A 20,638-nucleotide genomic window follows, 5' to 3' on the forward strand; every position below is an offset into this window, starting at 1 on the left:
AGATGTAAAAAAAAATAATTAAAAGACCTCTGAACTATAAAAAAAAAGAAATGTTTAACCTACTATACTTAAGATGTTCTCATTGCAACATGTCACCAATTCAGAAATTATTAATGGCCTACTTTGTTTTGTACTAAGCTTTTAAAATATGGACTATTTTGTCCTTATAACACCTATCAATGTGGACTAGCTATATTTCACTGGCCCAGTGGCCATGTAGCTAAATATCTACCATATTAAATGGTACATGTCTAGCACTTAGTTTTTTGTGTACTTATTTGGTTGTATCGTGAGCTGAGTATTTACCTTTGAATATTTTATATCTTTGTTCTATAAGTAATGCTGCTGTGTAATATGGTGAAAAAAATTCATAATTGTATCATTTTCATTGTGACCTGTATCCTCTAGTGTTCAAATGGGGCTGCCTTTGTCTTGTTACATGCGTTTTCTCTTCAGTTTTATGTGATAGTACATTTATGACCAATATTTTCTCTTTGTTTGCATTTGCCTGGTATATCTTTGTAACTTACTTTTTTCAGAAATTTAAATCATTTTATGATAAACCTGTTACCTATAACATAAAACTGGGTTTTTTCTTTATTATAAGCCTGAGAACCTTATTTTAATAGGTGAGCTTAGCCCATTTAGATTTATTTATATGACAGATATGTTTATCTCAGTTTTGTGTATTGGTTAGGATCTGTTTTTCTTGAGTTCCTAAAGTTCTCTTTGCTTTGGTTTTTGCATGTGTTCTGATATTTAGGAAGATGACAAATTTTACTCTAACATTTACAACAACAGAATATGGGTGCCTTCATCTTACATTTCCTTAGAATTGCTAAGAGGAAAAAAATTAAAAAGGTTTCTAGTGCTGAAAGCAAGGCAAAAAACGGTTTGCCTAAGATTCAACGGAGTTTCTAGAGCAGTGGTTCTCAGATCCCCACTAACAGCATACATGACAATGTCCCCTAGGAACATAGAAAATGTTTATTCTCAGTCTCTAGCCCAGGCCAAGAATCAGAAACTCTGTGGATGGAGTGTTTGAGCATCAGGTTTGTTCAACAAACCTCCTTGTAATTGCGATGTAGCTATTGTTCTTGGCCATGAGCAATTTTACCAGCCATTGACACTTGGAAATGTCTAGAGACAATTTTGGGAGCGGTATGGTGGGTTGCCACACTCAGAGGAGGGAGAGGGAGTGCTGCTGCAGTCAACAGGGTAGAATTCAGGGGTGCTGTTAAATACAGTGATTGGACAGCACCCTTTCTCCCCCACCCCCACCCCCTCTTCTCAATATAGCATTATCTAGCCCAAAATATACACACACATATATAAATACACACACACATATATAAATACACACACACACACACACACACACACCCCTCTAAGGAATTTTGTGTGTTTTACTAGTTAACCATAGATTCAAGTTTACGTGCTAAGTGGAAGAAATTTGATCAAATACAATCTAGCAAAGATGTATATTGTTTGGTCTAGTAGAAAACCCCCAAGGGTATGATATAATTGTCTCTAGGGTATTACATTTGTTGTCTGTTGTAGGACCAAATACCTTAATACTTTGCAGCTTGAAACAATGAGTGTTTATTATTACGGTTTCTGTGGATCAGGAACGCATTATGTAGCTTTAATTCTTAGAGAAACAATTTTCTTCTGTTTTGCCGCCATTTTTTTCTTCTTGTGGTAGTCTGGTAAAAAGTCGTCTGGCATTAACTATTTTTTCCCCTCTTCTACTGTGCTCTGGGTTTTTGCTTTACTTTGTGTTTTAATTTAGAGCTTCTGTCTAAAATTTGTGACAAGTTCATATAGGGAAGGAGCCACAAATAATGTCTAGGCCTGGTGAAATTTTTCTTACAGTCCTGTGTTTTCTTTGTTTTTGCTGTGCTTGAGGTGGAGCCTCAGACACGCTAGGCCAGTACCCTAGCACTAAGCCACAGACAGCCTCAGCCTTTGATCCTAGGTTTTGAGTGTACATTCAGTTAGTTTTACATCTTGGTAGGAAACTCACCTAAAGACTCTCTAGCCCTCTGTTGTCATGTTCCTTCTGTTATAAAGGACAGAGGATTTGCCCTCTGGAGTGTCCCATCTGTTTGCAAGGAGTTTGTTTGTTTTGTTTTGTTGCCAGTCCTGGGCTTGAACTCAGGGCCTGAGCACTGTCCCTGGCTTCTTTATTGCTCAAGGCTAGTGCCTCAAGGCTAGTGCTCTCCCACTTGAGCCACAGCGCTACTTCCGGCTTGTTCTGTATATGTGGTGCTGAGGAGTCGAACCCAGGGCTTCATGTATATGAGGCAAGCACTTTACTACTAGGACATATTCCCAGCCCTGCAAGGAGTCTCTTGCTGTGTTGTGCCTGGTTCGTTGAGTACCCTCTGTCACAGCAACATGCCCCCATAGCTAGGGCCATCTCTCCTCTACTGGACCTTAGAGTCCAAATCTTCCCTTATTTCTCTACAAATGGAATTTGTTTCTTCTGTTATTGTTTTCTCGTTGTTGCTTTTTTTTTAAAACCTACAGTAATAAGATTTCCTTTTTTCCCCTCAACCTTTAACTAGAAATCTTCAGAAGTGCTTAAAAAGACAGTAAGTAAAAATGAATCAGCCCTTTAATATTTTACCATATTGTTTTATTGCTCTCTACAAAACAGAAACTTGCCTTTTTTTAACTGGACCATTTGAAAGGAAGATGTGGCCAAGAGCTACGGGACACGTATTCTGGCCCAGGTACCTGGGAGGCTGAGGCAGGAAGAGTTTGAATTAAAGGGCATTTTTTATTTTAATTATATAATATATAAGTATATACACTCTATATTTGTAATATATAGTATTTACTTATATATAAATATAGAGTGTATATACTTATATTTATAACCTATATAATTTTATATATTCCAATTAAAGGAAACAGAAAGTTGGTGATAATGGTGCTTCTCTACTGCAGCAAGCATCTTCTAAAAATACCTTTTCCTGTACAGCCATAAAATCAAATCCTTAACCACACTGAAGTGAACTTCCATTTATTCAGTGCAATTTAATTTAACCTCTAATACATGCTTTATATTTAAATCCCTATAGTTACCTGTAAAATGCCTACTTATTAGTTTGTTTTTGCCAGTCCTAAGGCTTAAACTCAGGGCTTGGGTGCTGTCCCAGAGCCTCTTGTGCTTAAGGCTAGCATCTCTACTACTTGAGCCACAGGGTCACTTCCAGCTTTTTATGAGTAGTTTATTGGAGATAAGAATCTCATGGACTTTTCTGTCCAGGCTGGCTTTGAACAGTGATCCTCAGATCTCAGCCTCCTGAGTGGGGTGTGAGCCACTGGTGCCTGGTTCAATTTATTTTTTTTTATCCAGAACTCAACCAAGGTTTGTAACATTGCATTAACTCTCTTTTGATTCAGAATGATCTTTTCTGCTTTTTAATTTTACTTTTTTACCTTTTACTTTTGAAATGTTCAGGTCATTTGTCTAATAGAAGGTCCAGAAATGTTTTCATTATGGCCTTCAGATAAACAACCCTGCCACTTAAATCACTGGCTGGAAATTCCAATCCCATTGCTAGTAACCTTTTGAAAAGATAAGATAAAGTAACTGTTTTTGTTTGAGGCTTTTTAAGCCTCAGCCAGCTGAATTAGGGTGCCCCCAGGAGAAAGCTCTTTGCAGATCAGCTTTAAATGCTAGTAGTTTCCTGTACTGATCCACCTCCTTTCCTTTTAAAATACCTCCCCATTATCAGACAAGTGATGCCCTTTTACTGGAAAAGTTAATTTTTGTTTTCCTCCTGTCTCCTTGTAGTGAACAAAATGAAGCTAGTCTCTTAAGCATATTTATGGCTTGGTATATTTACATCTTCTCAACATACAGGATTTCTCTAAATTGATTTACATTGCAGCCATTTGCTTCTTTAATCTTGCCTACCTATTTTCAAACAGGGTAAGAACAGACCATATTAGAAAACAAACCAGAACTAATTCCACATATGCACATAGGATCCAGCATAAGAAAAACTCGAGTATTTTCATTTGTAAGTTCTTTTTAAAATAATGTCTGATACCAAATTTAAAGATTGGGATTAGAGCCTCTAAATTACACCTCGAGACAACTTTTTTTTTTTGGCCAGTCCTGGGCCTTGGACTCAGGGCCTGAGCACTGTCCCTGGCTTCTTCCCGCTCAAGGCTAGCACTCTGCCACTTGAGCCACAGCACCGCTTCTGGCCGTTTTCTGTATATGTGGTGCTGGGGAATCGAACCTAGGGCCTCATGTATCCAAGGCAGGCACTCTTGCCACTAGGCCATATCCCCAGCCCTCGAGACAACTTTTAAAAGAGATCTCTCTGCCCAATTGCAAAAGAATATTAACATATAAGGTCTTTACAAAGTCCTTTTACATACGTTCTCTGGCTTGATTTTCCCAAGGACTCTGAGGTAGCTGTGGAAGGCGATGTAATGTCTCTCTTGAATGAAGAAATTGGCTCTATCCACGTTCCTGACTGCCCAGGAGCCCGTAAGCACACACAGTCGACATGAGACTTATATCTGGTTGTGAGCTGCATGTCAAAGTTAGGCTCTGGCAATGTGATTTGACTGAATTTACCTGCTCAGTCATTATAGGCATTCTTGTCTTTCTTTCTTTCTTTCTTTCTTTCTTTCTTTCTTTCTTTCTTTCTTTCTTTCTTTCTTTCTTTCTTTCTTTCTTTCTTTCTTTCTTTCTTTCTTTCTTTTTTGCCAGTCCTGGGGCTTGAACTCAGGGCCTGAGCACTGTCCCTGGCTTCTTTTTACACTCTACCACTTTTGGCTTTTTCTATATATGTGGTGCTGAGGAATCAAACCCAGGGCTTCATGTATACAAGGCAAGCACTCTACCACCAGCCCCCATTCCCACCCCCCATTCTTGTATTTCTTAACTCTGTCAAAACTACTGTGCTCATCTTAGGGACACTTAATCTTCCTGTTATCAGTAACAAGTTGGTCTTTCCTTGGAGTCTAGCCCTCATTTTCAAACAACAAACCTCTTAGACCATTAGAAAGACATGACGTTATTGATCAGGAAGCAAGCAGTCTACTCTGGCTTAGGCAGATCTCTACATGGCTCACTGGAGACTTAGTGAAAGCATGTAATAACTCCTGTCCAGGACCTCATATTCACTGTAAAAAGTTTCAAAAGCTGACAGCAGTCACCAGATCTATAAAGCAGAGGTCTGCAGGAAGCAAGCATAATCCGTTTTTGTCCATAAACACTTTGCCTATTTTGTTTGTTTTACTGATTATTGGAAATTAATAGGTTGGAATCAACAGAGTCACCATTGGTCATGAGTAAATGATATACTCTAAATTAGCCTGGGGCTGGTGGCTCATGCCTGTAATCCTAATGACTCAAGAGGCTGAGATTTGAAGGCAGCTTGAACAGAATAGTCCCTGAGACTCTTATCTCCAAATAACCACCCAAACAAAAAACAAACGAACAAACCCGAGGTGGAGCTGTGGCTCCGTGGTAGAGCATTTGCCCTGAGCTTTGCTCAGGGCCAGCACCCAGGCCTGGGCTCAAGTCCCAGGACTTGCATACACACAAAAAAATCATAAAGCATCATCATAATGGACTACAATTCCACTTAAGCAGTGTATTCGGGTATACACACACACCGCACAAGCATGCATGGTTTATATACATAGATACATATATTTGTTTTCTGTTTTGTATTTATTTTTCACTTGGTACATTTAGTCTCTGCCACAAGAAGACTGGCAAAATTAATCCTGTAGACGAAAACTCATAAATATCCAGCTTGTAAAATGAAATAATTCCTTTGAGAACAACAACAAAATCAGTGCAACATGTATTAACAAGTTTCTTCCTGGATTTTCTTCTTCTTCAACACAACAAAGGTTTCCTATATTGTGCTTGGTGTTTTCTGATTTTAATTTTGCCAACTTAATTCGTTGCCTTTATGAGGAGGAGTAGGTAGTGTAGACACATGGATACAACACCTTGGGGATGGCTGCTGGCCCTCTGAGGTGCTCAGTGATAGATTACCCAGCCCAAATGCAGATCCTTCAACTGATTATTTAATTGGCAGTATTTCCGTTCCAGAGTCTGTTTCACATAGTATGTCCATTCTAGCACATTTCCAACTACATTTCAAGTCATTGGAATCAGCTGGTCTTGCTGTTCACAGCCTCTCCATTCCCAAGGGGCGGATACCACTTGGCTTGGCTTGCAGGGCCTGCCCAGAGCAGATGCCTGACAGGTTGGCTCAAGAGAACTTCCTCAGTTGTCTCCCATGAAGAACGGTGAGAACAAAGGCTTTGGATATGAACAAAGTTCAACATAAAATGTATACATTTAAGCTGCTCAGCCTGGACCATGTACATCTGTGGAGTACATATTGTGGCTCGTCACTTAGCCAATCATTCCTTTCATGCACAGGCTCACATGAATGTGTGTGTGTGTGTGTGTGTGTGTGTGTGTGTGTGTGTGTGTATCTATGCAGGCACTCTACCACTTGAGCCACACTCTCAGCCCTACTTTTAAACATCTTGAACAAATACTTCTCTAATGATTTAAGAGTTACTATATGTAACTCACATATAGTTTGTTTGGGGTCAACAGTATATTTAAATTATTAATATTTTAAAAGTTTAAAAGAGCTAATTGCTCACGGCTCATATCTGCAATCTTAGCCTGAAGGCTGAGATCTGAGGATCATAGTTCGAAGCCAGCCCGGAAAGGAAAGTTCATGAGATACTTATCTCCAAAAAACCACCAAAATGCAAGAAATAGAGCTGTGGCTCAAATAGTAGAGTACTAGAATTATACAAAAAAAGCTAAGGGATAGCATCCAGGCCCTGAGTTTAAGTCTAAGGAATGGCACAAAAGAAAGTTTAAATGAAATATTAGTTGAGGGTTCATAATGATTTCTTTCCATGAATATTCTTTAATTATAGATGCAATTTATTAGGAAAAGTAAAAGAGTTATCTTTGAGAATCATAATATTTTTAACCAAATTACATTGGGCTTTTAAAAAAATCGGTGATGGTTTTGCATTGTGCTGCATTGAGTTCAGTTTTTTCTGCTAAATTATTTCCCCAGAACTTGATTTCTCTTTTTTCCCTTTTTCTTTTATTTTTTTTTTCCTTTCCAAGGCACGAGGTCTCCTTTATCATCTAGCCTTATCATTGATCTTGTGATCCCTCCTACTCAGCTTCCTAAATTCTTAGATACAGGTATGCACCAACGTACTCAACTGAATCGTTTCTTAATTGCTATTCCAATTTCAGGGTCTTAAGAAAGATGAGTGAACTCAGTCAGTTAGATATGACAAGACAGAGATAATTTCCCCCATGGCTATTCTAAATATTCGAAACACTTTCAAGGCTGGGTTATAGCCCTTGATAACGCAGAGTTGGTAAGGCGTAGATGATGTATGCAGGTGTGAGTTGTTACACATCATAGCAACTGGGGTAGAAACAACGTAAACAGCTCCTTGTATGGATTCTCCATCATTAGAAGAACCTTTGCAATCCAGGCTGGGAAGAGCATCCTCCCCCAGGAAAACAGTGTCTTGGTTCCATCGACAAAAGCACACGCACGAAAAAGACCTAAGCCAACTTATTAAACAGTTCTACGTGTGTGTACACACACGCGCACACAAGCACACACACAACTTAAAAATACTGAAATAATACTCTCACAAACAAGCAAAGTCTGAGTTTAGAGAATGAGTATCAAGGACATGCACAAAAGCTTTCATTCCACCCGTATATAAATGACTCTAGAGAAAAAACAAATGAGAAACAACTAATCGACTGCATCACAGTCTTTGTGGCACCTAACTCGGGGCAGGGGAGGAGGAAATAAATAGTTCATAGCTTGGGTAAATCCTCTGTCCCATAGTCCAGTTGTGGTGCTCCCAACATATCACGAGGCAGTAAACACCCAGATATTGTCCAGACAACTTCCTGAGACTTGAGTGCTCTTTGGAGTTTCTCATCTTGTTTTTTTCCAAAGCCAGCGTGATTGCCTTGTAATTTCTCAGCCATCCTCAGTCAGCCGTCCTGCAATACACATAAGAAGGTTGCATGGCTACGTCTTATCAAAATAAGAGTGCTCCTAGCAAGTGGTTTTGCTCATGAATTTGGGAAAGATCACAAATTATCAGTACCACCTAGTCTCAAGATTTTTAAAAGGAATTAAAAGACTGTGCAGCCATTCCAGAAGCTGAGGGGAAAAGGTTACTTGAGTCTAGAAGGTGGAGGCCAATGTAGGGAACACCATGAAGATGTATCTTACAAAAGTAAATTAAGTTTGCCAGTGGCTCAAGCCTGTCATCCTAGCTACTCAGGAGGCCAGCCTGGACAGGAAAATCCATGAAACTTCTCTCAATGAACCAGCAAGAAAACAGAAGTAGAGCTGTGACTCAAAGAGTAGAGCACCAGCCTCGAGTGAAAAGTTAAGAAAGGGACAGCATCCAGGCTCTGAGTTCAAGCCCCAGCACTAGCACAATATAAATGAATGAATGAATATAAATAAATAATAAACATAGTGATTGTACAGCCCACCCAGCATATATAAAAGACATCCATGTCTGGGCCAATAAGGATTTGCATAATGTAAGAGAACCTTGACTCCCAAATTCCTATGTTCATGGTATTTGAAGGTGAATCTTCGGGAGGGGTTGAGGGAGATGAGGCCATGAGGATGGGCCTTTCTCAGGGTATTAGTGGCTTTCTAAGAAAGAGCTGAGCTGGCCTGCTCACTCTGTACTGCAAGTCATGCCCTCTGCCATGCTTTAATGCAGATGCTGGCATCTTGGTAGTGCGCTTGCCAGCCTTCAGAACCTCTAACTATGTACATAAATTCTTTGAAAGGCACCTAATTATAGTGACAGAAAAAGGACTGACGCCTGTTGCTTATCATTTCTAGAATTTTAGGGTTGAGAAATATCAATGGATGTTTCTCCTAATGCCATTCATTGGTCTTGTCTGGCAGAAAAATGTGATAATTCCTTTGTCTACATTACTCAACTTGTGGTATAATTTTTTTCACACTTTTTTTTCCCTGCTTGCTTTTTGCCTGATCAAGGTCATTTTCTTATTTTCTACTGATTTGGTTGAAAGTAAAACTATACACCGTGTGTGTGTGTGTGTGTGTGTGTGTGTGTGTGTGTGTGCATTTTACACAAGATCATACTGCATTTAATGACTGGCACAGAGGAAACTAAATATTAGTGGTCGGCCAGGCTTTCCCATGACTTATGAGATGAGAAACCGAAAGGCCAAGAGACCATTTGAATATGAGTGGATTTCATGGTGTGTGCATTTTATTTCAGTAAAACAGTTTAAAAACTTTATTTATTTATTTATTTATTTTTACTATTTTACTTGTTTCTAGTCCTGAGGATGGAATCCAGGTTCTTAACGCGTACTAAGCATGTGCTCCAATACTGAGAGATTTTCCCACAGAAAGACTTTCAAAAGCTAGTGCACTTGAAGTTCTGCACTGTTCCCTTGAGGGGAATGAAAGGCAGGGGAGGAGAGAAGAAAAGGAGGGGAAGCGAGAGGACAGAAAAAGAAAGAAGAAAAAATGAGGAGTAATTTGAATAAGTGTCACCCAGGAGCCCTCGTGTTAAAAATTCAGTCCTCAGCCTGGCTCTGCTGGAAGGCAGTGGAAGCCCGTGGCAGGTGGGGCCTAGTGAGAGGGTTTAGGTCTTAGCATAAAGCTGGGCTGGAGGTGTGGCTCAAATAGTAGAATGCCAGCTGTGTGCAAGAAAGCTTTAGGAGCATGAGGCACTGAGTTCAAGCCTGGATACAGGGAGGGAAAGGAAAAGGGAAAGGGAAAGGAAATGAGGGGAGGAGAGGGGAGGGAAGAGAAAGGAGGAGAGGGGAGGAAAGGGAAAGGAAGGAAAGGGCAGGGAAAGGAGGGAAAGGGCAAGGAAAGGAGGGAAGGGGAGGAGGAGAGGAGAGGAGAGGAGAGGAGAGGAGAGGAGAGGAGAGGAGAGGAAAGGAAAGGAAAGGAAAGGAAAGGAAAGGAAAGAGGAAAGGAAAGGAAAAAGGAAAGGAAGGGAAAGGTGGGAAAGACTAGGCAAGGCTCAGTAGGACTTTGCAATAAATTTCCTATGGGTGGGGCAGTAGCAGGCCTTGTTCCTGTCTTCACTGAGGAGGGAGCCAGAGGGATGAAGGGTAAAGGCTAAGGGGGCTTTTTTTGTCAGGAGGAACTATGGAGGCTGTGTGCTTAGGGCTCTGGAGGACCACCCAGAAGAACAAAGAGCACTGGCTCAGTCCAGTAGAATATTTGCCCAGCCACACTCTATTCAGGAGCCATTTCAACAGGGAGGTGATGGCTACCCTCCATGAGGGTAAATTTCTCCAAATCCTTTTTCTTCATATCCTACGAGCTGTTGACTAATAGATTTATTGAACACCATCTTGAATCAATTTATAATTTCAGCATGTTCTAACAGATTCCATATGGATCTTAATTTACTTGAGCTGATCTGAATGTAACCCTTGTGTACAAGCTGAGCTGGTTCACAGACCCTTGGGAACTTTATCTCTGATTCTTACTACCTTTGCTCTGCACCACTGTCAAAGGTCTTTTTTTTTTTTTTTTTTGGTAGGGAAGAAAACTTTCCGATTCTGCTCTGTCTAAAACTCTTGCTTCCACAACCCAGACTTGGGGCCCTGGTTCTTGCCTGAAAAAATAAAGGATATCGTGCACTGGTTTTTAAGATATATGGAATATAGTTTTGGTCCCCAGGCATGACCACCTTTGCAAAGCATTAGAACACAGACAGTTCCATTTTCCACACAAGGAAAATGGAGGTGCAGAGAGAAGCATCCATCTTTCCAGGGTAACACAAGTAGCCACCAGCTATGCTGGCGATAGTATGCCTCCATTCTCCCAAATGCTACTTTCAGAACTATCAAGCTGCCGAACACAGCCACTACAATGGCCATCTCAGCACCTTCAGCCTCCTTCTTCTGAGTTCATTTGAGGATTGATAGGCACTGACCTCACCATCCTATCTGGTCTCTCCCTGGTCATCATCTTCCTCCAGTTCAAACTCAGTGCCCCGGTCTACAACATCCACACCAGCTTGCACTCTTGGCTTCTCATTTTCCCACTTGGCAAAGCCTTTGTCCTTGGCGGATTTGTCGTGGAACTTGGATTTCATTTTGGGAAATGTGTGGGAGCCTGAGTCCCCCCAACCGGCTTCTGACCACACGGGTTCTGTCTGGGTGGCCTGGCTGGTGGTGGCCCGCTGAAGTCTGACGGAGATCTTGCGAGAGGAGCCGGTGACCAGTGTGATTGCCCTGCTGTCCAGGTCCCGGTGTCCAGCAGTGACCCCAGGAAACTCAAACACCTCATCCTGCACTGTGAGGAGAAAAGGGAAGGTGAGGTTTGGCATTAATTTGGCAGCCAGCCACCCAAGTCAGTACAGCATGAGTCCCACTCTCAAGGTCAAGGTTGGAGAGGAACACACTGCATGCAGGACAGACTCCATTAGCTGCGGCCTAGTTGCCTTTTAGCAAGACAACCAAATAGAGAGAAAGTGAGGAAAATCAAGGAGTTTGGCCATTGACGCTCACTGGTGTCTTGGCTAGGCTTGGTTTAAACCAAGAACCCAAATGAAGTCCAAGTGTGGAGAAGTGAAGGGAGATAAGTGTAGTAGTCAGGAAAGTAACAAGCATTACCTGGGGGCAGCGAGGGGCTTCCCGGCAGTGACCCATGACTACTGCCCAAGGAGGGCGCCCGAGCAAGTCGCCTGCAGGCCAAGACTAGAAGGTCCTTGCACTGCTTGTGACAATTGGCTCCACAGTCTGAAAAAAGAAAATCCCAAATCCACCACACGTGATGAGGGGGAAGTACCTATACCTGGTGCCCACAGGGTTCTAGAGTTGCGCTTGAGCAGCGAGCTCTGCCCTTCCCTCCTCACTTTCAGACTCTGAATTGAATCTCAAAGTCCCATTTAGGCCCACAAAGTGTTCTAGGGGTTGCAAAAGAGCCTTGGGCCTCTTGTTTCCTGCAGCCACTGAGGTTCCTGTACATTCCCTCAGCTTGTTCCTCTGGACAACTGACTGAGGAGTTTACCGAGCAAACAAACAGAATCCAACCTGAGACATTTGTTTGCCTTTGCTTAAAGCTAAATGGACATTTTTATGGAGCCTCAGCTTTTCTTTTTAGCAGGACCACCTGCTACCTCTCTATTAGGGTATATTGTTGCTCCATTCCATAAAATTCATTTTCATTTCCCAAGTACTTTTCCATAGTAAGTGATTATATCTCCTGCTTCCTTTCATTGTATGGAAGTAGAAAACAAGTCTGGCTTCTGCTCAATAAACTGGCTCCGAATGAAGTCTATAGCTTTGCAGGGCACAGCAGATTCTGAGAAATTTCCCACAGCAAGTTCTGGTGAAAGCAGCCAGAGATTTATCAATGGCCATCACCTTCTTAAACACCAACAAGGTAGAATAATCCTGTGTAAACAAATAACAAATTTCTAATATGTCTTTACATATGGCATTTGCTAAATACCTATTTATTCAGTTGTTTATAAATTTCAGGGAAATGAGGACACTAAAAGTGAGTCCATTGCAAGGGACCATAACTGTGTTTCTCCTCTTCACTCCCCCTGTGATTTAGGAGAGCAGGGAGCAGGGAGTGGGAGAACAGCCTTGGTATGACAGCAGTGGGGGTGGCTTCTTCCACTCTACAGGATTTTAGTTAGGTAGGCCTGTGTCTCTTGAGGAATCCATCAGTTCTTACGTTAACTAGTGCGAATCTACAGTGTCATTAGGATAATTAATTTGCTGTCCTCTTTCAACAAGCCATAAAATTCACACACTTTAGACAGGATGGTCACAAATTTGTCACCAGGCTGGGCTAAAAAAATGAATTACAAACCATCCTGGGCTAGATGGGCCTGGAAAAAAAAAATGATGTGAAGTGACTGAAGGAAGGCAGGCATAGAGAGACGAAGGATGCGTGTTTTCTCTCCTATGTGGAAGCTAGAGCTAACATACAAATGCATAAGAAAACACGTACAGGTGTCCACCACTGTACACAAGTGTATTAAGCAAAATCTGGTATTTTGGGGGGACAATTCAGAAGGTATAAATTCCTTAAAAAGACAAATGCACAATTTACCAGATGAATACCAAGAAACTGGTACTTGAAAGTTAGGGGAGAGGAGCAAAGCTTAAGGGGAGGGAGGTAGCAGAATAAAGAGAGGAAGGAGGGTAGAATGTAGTCATAAAACTCAATGCTTATCCTACGAAACTATGAAAATTGAAGGGCAGGGACAGGTTTGGAGGGATGGGGAGAATGATGAAAGGAGTGATATCAACCAAGATGTACTGCATTCATAAACAGATTTGTTGAATGGTAACTCCTTTGTGCAACTACTGAAACGTAATACAATTTTTTTAAAAGGCCCTGTTTTGAAAATCAAAACAGACAACCAATCCAAAAATTTCACATTTTGCCTCTCTAAAACTGGGACTTTTTCTGGAATATGTTAACTTATAAGATGTCATTGGTTCAAGAAAGACCCCAATTCTAGGTAATGCCAATTGCTTCAGTGGCTAAACCAGACTAATTCATTCCTATTGAAAAATGCCAAAAAAAATTTCAATGTTAACAACAACAACAAAAGAAAAACGTTTATTTACCTTTGCATTTGTATCCTTGCTTGATGATGCCCCAGAGCTGTAACAAAAGACAAAGCAATGTCAGGGCATCTGAAGAAAAATCTTGAAGGAAAACAGGGCTACAGAAAAGGATGTCCTGGGAAACAGGATAATAAGAACACAAACAGGATGTAGCTGCTGGGGACACACTTCCTTTTTGAAAGGAAAACCTTCCCTCAGCTTTTCCAGCTGTGGTGATAACCAGAGCTTTTGCTTTCCTTTTCTTCCTCAAAGCCAAACAGGAGTGGGGATGGGAAGCTGAAGTTGGTACTTTGGTGATGATAGAGTCTCAGGAAAATTTACTGGAAGAGATGGCCACTTGGTGTTAGAAGCCCTTAGCTCTCCCTGCCCTTCAATAATGATGCCTTTGATTCCCTTTGTGGGAAATCAAGTACTCTTACTTGATTCCTGCCCTGTTATTTTCTGAGTTGTACTTGTTTCTTGAGGAATCCAGAAGAGGAATAGATTACATGTATTCATGTATTCAGAATTCATAGTTGCTCTATGTTTGACTTGTGCCAGGGCAGTTGGAGATGTCACAAGTGCTCAGTTTCTGCTAACCAGGAGTAATGACTTCCACGTGGTTAATAAGTAGGATGTGATTATTAAATAAGAATTGCAAGATACCAGTGTTTTGGACTAAGCTGCTGCACTGGACCCTAAGAGACCAGATTAAAAATCAAAATGGAGTCACCTGCACTCAGGTTCTACGCCACCAAGCTGAAACTAAGTTATTTATCAGACCTCCCCAGAAACCAGGGGAAATGAGAAATAACAGCTACATTTCCCAAACATCCAGTGCCAGTGGCCACAATAATGACCTTCCTTCTACTTATCCCTACAACCTGGAGGAAATTAATTGGCTAGTGGGTTCTCTCTTGCTCTGTACCCCTAACCATGACTTACGGGCAAATCAAGGGACCAATTAGTTTTATTAGTGTTTATTTACTTTTTTTTATTATTCTTAAGTAGTTGTACAAAGCGATTTCCATTCAACATGTCAGTTTGTGACTACAATTCATCTTGATCAATCTCATACCTTTCATCATTCTCCTCCAGCTCTCCCAACCTCACCCATCCCTTCAATTTACCTAATTCCATTTTTACATATGTACATTAAATATCATGACCATTAAATATCATATACATCAAATATCATTGACCACCCTTCCTCTCTCCATTCCTCTGTTTTCTTCAACCTCTCCATGTCTGTAAAACCAACCAGTGCTACTTGACTCTTATAAAGTACTTATTCTGTTATGGTTCTAGAATCCCAAACAAAGCCAATTAAGATCTTTAAGTTGAACTGCCATGACAAATACCCCAGGAGAGGTTTAAAGGTCTGAAGCTCAATAGAAAGTCTTTGCCCATGCAGTTCTGTGATATTATCCTGTTGGTGGTATCTTTACTGTTTTCATGTAGGCTCCATCTAAATTCTGAGTTCAAGGAAGCCTTTCCAATTCCTCCCTTCTCTCTGTCCACAGAACTGGGTACAGGGACAATGAGGGTGCCAAATACCACAGTATATTGAGCTCAACTTAATTAATAGGCTTAGCTCAAGGTGAAAGAATTCCATTGTCAACATTTCCAGAGGTCAAGTTAGGTATATGTTGTTTGCTTAATGGAATGATGTGGAAAGAAGCAGGATCAGTGGCCTCCTGGGGCTCATGAACACTTTTGTGTTGTATTTCAGGCCAACACAGCCTCTGAGTGTGGGAATCATGGCCCTAGGGAAATAGCAAGGGAATTTCAATGCATAGTGAGTGACTCAGGACAGCAGATAGACTGTTCTTTAACTTTTCCTAACAAGGAAATCCTACCTGCAGAAAGCCCAGGATTCCTATGAGCCTCAAAAGTTACTTAAAATGAATTATTAAGGGCTGGGGCACAGTGATTGAGTGCTTGCCTAACCTGTGTGAGGCCTTGGGTTCGAGCCCCAGTGCCACAAATAAAAATGTTCTCCCTCTCCCGGCAAAAAGATAAAGAATCAGTCAAAGGCAGAGACGTTCCCAGACCCTCTTCCTTTAAAGGGAAAATGTGGTGGACTTGTGTAGGTTTCATCAGAATGCATTATTAAGATGCAAACACCTCCCAAGACAAGGCAACACTCTGCCTTGGGGCAGGAAAAATTATTTGACAACTAAGTGGCTGAAAGACTCAGGAGCAGAGGATGAGCAGAAAAGGTATGGATGCAGGAAAGGGAAGTGGGTGATCAGCAGAGTCAGGTTTTGTCTGGAACCACAGGGATTTGAAGCTGATCTAGCCGGCTTCTCCTTTGTAAAAGGTGATATGATAATCCAAGAAATACATAATTGATCTGTTTCCACCACCTGGAAGACTTTGCACTGATAAGAAATATTCTCCATTGGACTAGCTTGTAATAGGAACAGGTAATGATGGTAAATAACATTTATTGAACTTGTGTTATGTGAAAGGCATAGTTTAAAGCTCCTTATATGTATAAACTTACTTGATGTTCATGGTGGCCTTATGAGAATAGACAATATTTTCCTCATCTTTACAAGGTGTCATAGCTACTAAGTAAGGAAAGGAGACTGTGTCACCTGAGGAAAACATAGGAAGGCATCATTTCTAGTATTCTGCATGTTAACAAACCCACTGCAGTGGGCAAAAAGAATGACCTAAAGAAGTACATTCCAAGGGGATTGGGGAGTGCACACCTGTAATCCTAGCACTAGGGAGGCTGGGGTAGGAGGATTGCCAAGCTGGAGGCTAGCTTAAGCTAAACAGTGAGACCGACAGGGGGATATGTACTAATATTCAGATTTGGTACATGATAAGCACAGCTTCTATAGCTGCTGAAAAAGCTACAGTCAGGGAAGAGAACTAGCAGGAGGGAAAGTGAGCACATGGTTTGCCAATGCTCACCTGATCACAATGAGACAACACTAGCCAGGGAGAAGGGCAGGGTCAGTGTGTCAGGCAAGGAAAGTAGAAGGCAAACTCATGTAGATAGGTATCAGGAGTATTTCCCACAATCCTTTGTCCTGAAATCATAGGCTGAAGCAACCTTTAGGGGAATTCTTTGTGATGTCAGGGAGCACTGGACTGAGAGTCAGGATCCCTGGCTGTAATTCATTGTCCTGCTGCTAATTAATTGTCTGTGTGCCCTCAAGGAAGTCACCTTAACTTTTCTAGGTTTCAGTGTCTTCGATTACAAAATAAGGGGGTTACCAACATTCTCTTAGTTCTGGATTCCTAGTTCAGACCTGTACTGTAGGGACGGTAGACTCTGTCCTCCTTAAAAGAGAATCTATTTCTTTTTTAAAGCCAGGTGACCAGGAAATGGTTTCTTGCATTCCTTCACAATCCCTTTCAATGACATATCTTTAGAATTCTACTTATAAATTTCCTTTAAAAAGTGATCTTTTTATGTTTGTAAATTAAGCTCAGATGAAATTTTACCAATGAAATTAGGAACATTTAAAAAAATATAGAGGACTATAAAAACTAACAATAGCCTGCTTACAGAACTCTAAGGGTATCAAGGAATGCTTAAAAAGGAATATAGCAAACATCCCATGATATGTTCTTTGCTGCAACATGTTACTTTATCACTGGTGTAACTTTATCACTACAATACCATGGTGGATTAGCTGCTCTGTTGAGACTCCTTTGCAGGTAGGAAATGGAGACTCAGAGATGGTTAATAACTTCATTCAAGGACCTAGAATTAGAAGGGGACAGAACTGAGATTCAGACCCTGGGTTCTAGGCTCCAAGTCCAGAGCTTTCTACTTTATTTCAGCTGTATGTGGGACCATGCAGAGCAGCACTCATGCCCTGATAAGTCTAAAACAGGCATGTGGACTTCCTGGGAAAGACAACCTTGTTTCTTCCACAGGACTAGCACCCACGTAAAAGGGGGAGAAAAGAGCAGAGGTGGTAATCATTGCACCTCACCATAGGACAGATGACTTATCCCAGCCTTTGGCTGAACTATGCCATTCACCACTGCCTGACCAGTTGTTTGATGAGTTGGACTTTACAGGACAGCATGGCACCCAGCCTTATCTTTCTTATCTTATTTTATTTTATTTGGTGCTGGTCCCAAGGTTTTAACTTAGGGCCTTGGTACTGTCTCTGAGGCTAGCACTCTACCACTCGAGCCACAGCTCCACTTCAGGTGCTGAAGTGGAAATAAAGAGTCTCACAGACTTTCCTGCCTGGCTGGCTTTGAACTGTGATCCTCAGACCTCAGCCTCTTGGGTAGCTAGAATTATAGGTGTGAACCAATAGTCCTTGGCTGCCTCAGCATTTGTTAAAACTTTAAATCATTCTAGAAAAACTAGAGACCCATGAAAAAGGAGGCACATTTGTTTTCAGATGGAGTGGTCTGGCCACACATTCCCAGTGGAAACACTATCAGAAGAGGAAGTCCCCCCCCCACCCCCAGGGTAGGTGTAAGCTAATTAGGCTCACCTATCTTTGTAAACAAATGAGTTGCTTGTGACCACCCTGGGCCATCTTTCTGCTTGAAAACAAACACCTACCCTTGGGTCCTCCTAACCAGCGAGGGCAGAAAAGTCCAAAAGACTCTTATCTCCAATAAACTACTCAGAAAAAGCTGAAAGGGGTGCTGTGGCTTAAGTTGTAGAGCATAAACCTTGAGCACAAAGAGGCCCAGGGAGAGCACTCAGGCCCTGAGTTCAAGCCCCCAGGACTGGCCAAAGAAGAAAAAGAAAAGAAGATTAAGTAAGTAGTATTTATTCTGACTATCATCTTCTCTCCAAAGATCTATTTTTTCCTGTTAAAATTGGAAGTTATTAAGCTTGCCAAGATGGATTTGCAGTGATGAATACATTATTAGATAAGTGCTGGAAGGAACTGGCTGACATTAGTGTTCCCCTTATTTGTCATCATTGATGCATCTCAGTGATGGGTACCAGCACTCTCTGGGCTGACACCTTTCCCTGGCCACAGTTAGACAAACCAGTCTCGAACTAACAGGCCACACCTGCCTTCCCTGTCTTGCTTAGCTCTATATACCCAGAACATGGCTAACCTCACAGGTCTTGCTTTTGTTTCGACTGTGTCCTAGATTTTAAGCCACCATGTTTTACTTCTGATCTAAAGCAGATGATGGGTGGACTCTATGCAGTCTACCCTTTCCTTACCTTCTTGAGATATGACAAAAATAACTACATATAAGGGAAATTTTAAAAAAAACACAATGGAAAGAAAACTTACAAATCCTGCACAGTGTTCGCAGAAGGTTGGCTTGAGATAAGTCATCTCCTGAAAATTATGGACAAATCCTGGTCCCATTTTACAGTGTAGTTGGGATTTAGCTCTCAGGAAGTAAGCCATCATTTCATCTTTACTAATTAGGCCATCCCTGTGAGGAGAATCAGAGAAGGAAGGGATCTTTGAGTATCATAGTGCTAAGGAGTTGCCATACTTCAATCACCCACCTCTCCAATCTCTGTGACCCAAACCAGATGAAGAATGTTCTCTTCCCTGTTACATCTGGAAGAAAGAGAGGATTTTGAAGGACAGGATCCAACATGCAAAGACATTTTCAAGAACTAGAAAACAGTGTGTGCATGTGTGTGCATGAACATAGACCATATATATGTGTGAACACATGTGGCCTGTGTACTCCGGCTCAGTAAGTCTCCTTTATTACCGAGTAGTGGCATCCAGAGGGACATTTTTCTAGCCCTTTCCGAACTGGAGGATTTCAAGAATCATGCTGCTGGGGAAAGGCAAGAGATTACATTTACACAATCCACCATTCAGCCTGATACCATGACTACGTCCTCAGTGATTTCATTCATGTGCTAGTGGCTCACAGCCCAGCCACTAGAGTGATTGTTCCAGATCTCCTCCACCTAGAACAAATTCTAGTTCCATACACTTCCCTACCCCAGGCAAATTACATATACTGACTGCTTGCTTATCAAAACAAAATCAAATCCATATACCAAATGTGAGCTCCATATTGTCTTTTCTCCCCAGGAGCATGTGATGGAGATCAGATTTTTCTTGCCCTTTGGACTTCCTTTATACCTCCTCTCTCCTCTCTTGGTTCTTCCTATGACTCAGGAAGGGAGACTCCCCAACTCTTCACCTCTGTGGAACCCTGTCCCTTCTAGGCCCTGAGCAATCTATTTACTTGGTTTTTCCTTTGTTTGAAAATAGGACTTTCCCTCCCTGAAACTCTCTCCTCTATGGTGATGTTTTCCACACTTTTCTCTCTGCCTTTTCTTATTCACAATGTTCTCAAATCTAGCATTAATCAAACTTCTTATTCACTTTCCATACACTTAGGTTCCATTCCACAGAAACTGTTCTCAGTGGTTCTTTGAGGTTTGGCATCTCTTGGGAGCTGGTGGCCTGGGGACATGCTTCCTTTGCTCCAGCGATGAAGTGATTCCAGTAGCTCTGCTTTCCTTTCTTCCTTCTTTTCTGGTTCTTCTGCAGGGTCCACTTGACGTTTTCCGCTTCAGCCTCTGAGGAGGGAAGCCCCTGCGGGCTCATTCCTCAGGCCCTCCGCTCGCCTCCTGCACTTCCCCTGGGCAGTCATCTGCATGCACCCAATTCCAGCCACTTCTGCTGAAGATTTAGTTCATATCTCTACCCATGATTGAGCTCCTAGATTTTGAACCACGGTCTTCAAAAAAAGTTTCCAGACATGGCTTTCTCTTTTCAGTTCTCTCTCAAAATCAACCTGTCTAAGCCCAACCATATCCACTTTTTCCAGTATGCCATATCACCAGTCCCAGGTGCAATTAGCCATGACAATTTTCTCCCAGATATAGGACTTTCCTATCTTTTACTTGCTTTATATGCTAAAAAAAACTTGAGAAATCCTTCACAAATCTTATTAATGAAATTAATAATATAAAATTAATTTTGTTAATAATATTATTACATTTATATATCAATACATTTTTTAATTAAATTTCTAAAAATT

General features: G+C 41.4%; 1 protein-coding gene across 5 annotated transcripts in view; it reads right to left on the reverse strand.

Moving 5' to 3' along the window:
* Positions 1-6,857: 6,857 nt before the first annotated feature.
* Positions 6,858-20,638, reverse strand: part of Rasgrp3 (RAS guanyl releasing protein 3) — an 88,233-nt gene continuing 74,452 nt past the window's right edge. For 4 of the 5 annotated variants that reach the window (XM_048353142.1, XM_048353143.1, XM_048353141.1 and 1 more), the window contains 5 exons: positions 18,910-19,057; positions 13,682-13,718; positions 11,705-11,830; positions 11,036-11,384; positions 6,858-8,065 (listed from right to left, as the gene is read on the reverse strand). In XM_048353142.1, the coding sequence (XP_048209099.1) occupies positions 8,053-8,065; positions 11,036-11,384; positions 11,705-11,830; positions 13,682-13,718; positions 18,910-19,057 (673 nt within the window). In that variant the 3' untranslated portion in view covers positions 6,858-8,052. Of the gene's footprint in view, positions 8,066-11,022; positions 11,385-11,704; positions 11,831-13,681; positions 13,719-18,909; positions 19,058-20,638 lie in introns of all 5 variants that reach the window. The other variant, XM_048353145.1, reaches the window with a different exon arrangement.

Source organism: Perognathus longimembris, chromosome 8, assembly GCF_023159225.1.
Source record: "Perognathus longimembris pacificus isolate PPM17 chromosome 8, ASM2315922v1, whole genome shotgun sequence".
Taxonomy (NCBI): Eukaryota; Metazoa; Chordata; class Mammalia; order Rodentia; family Heteromyidae; genus Perognathus; species Perognathus longimembris.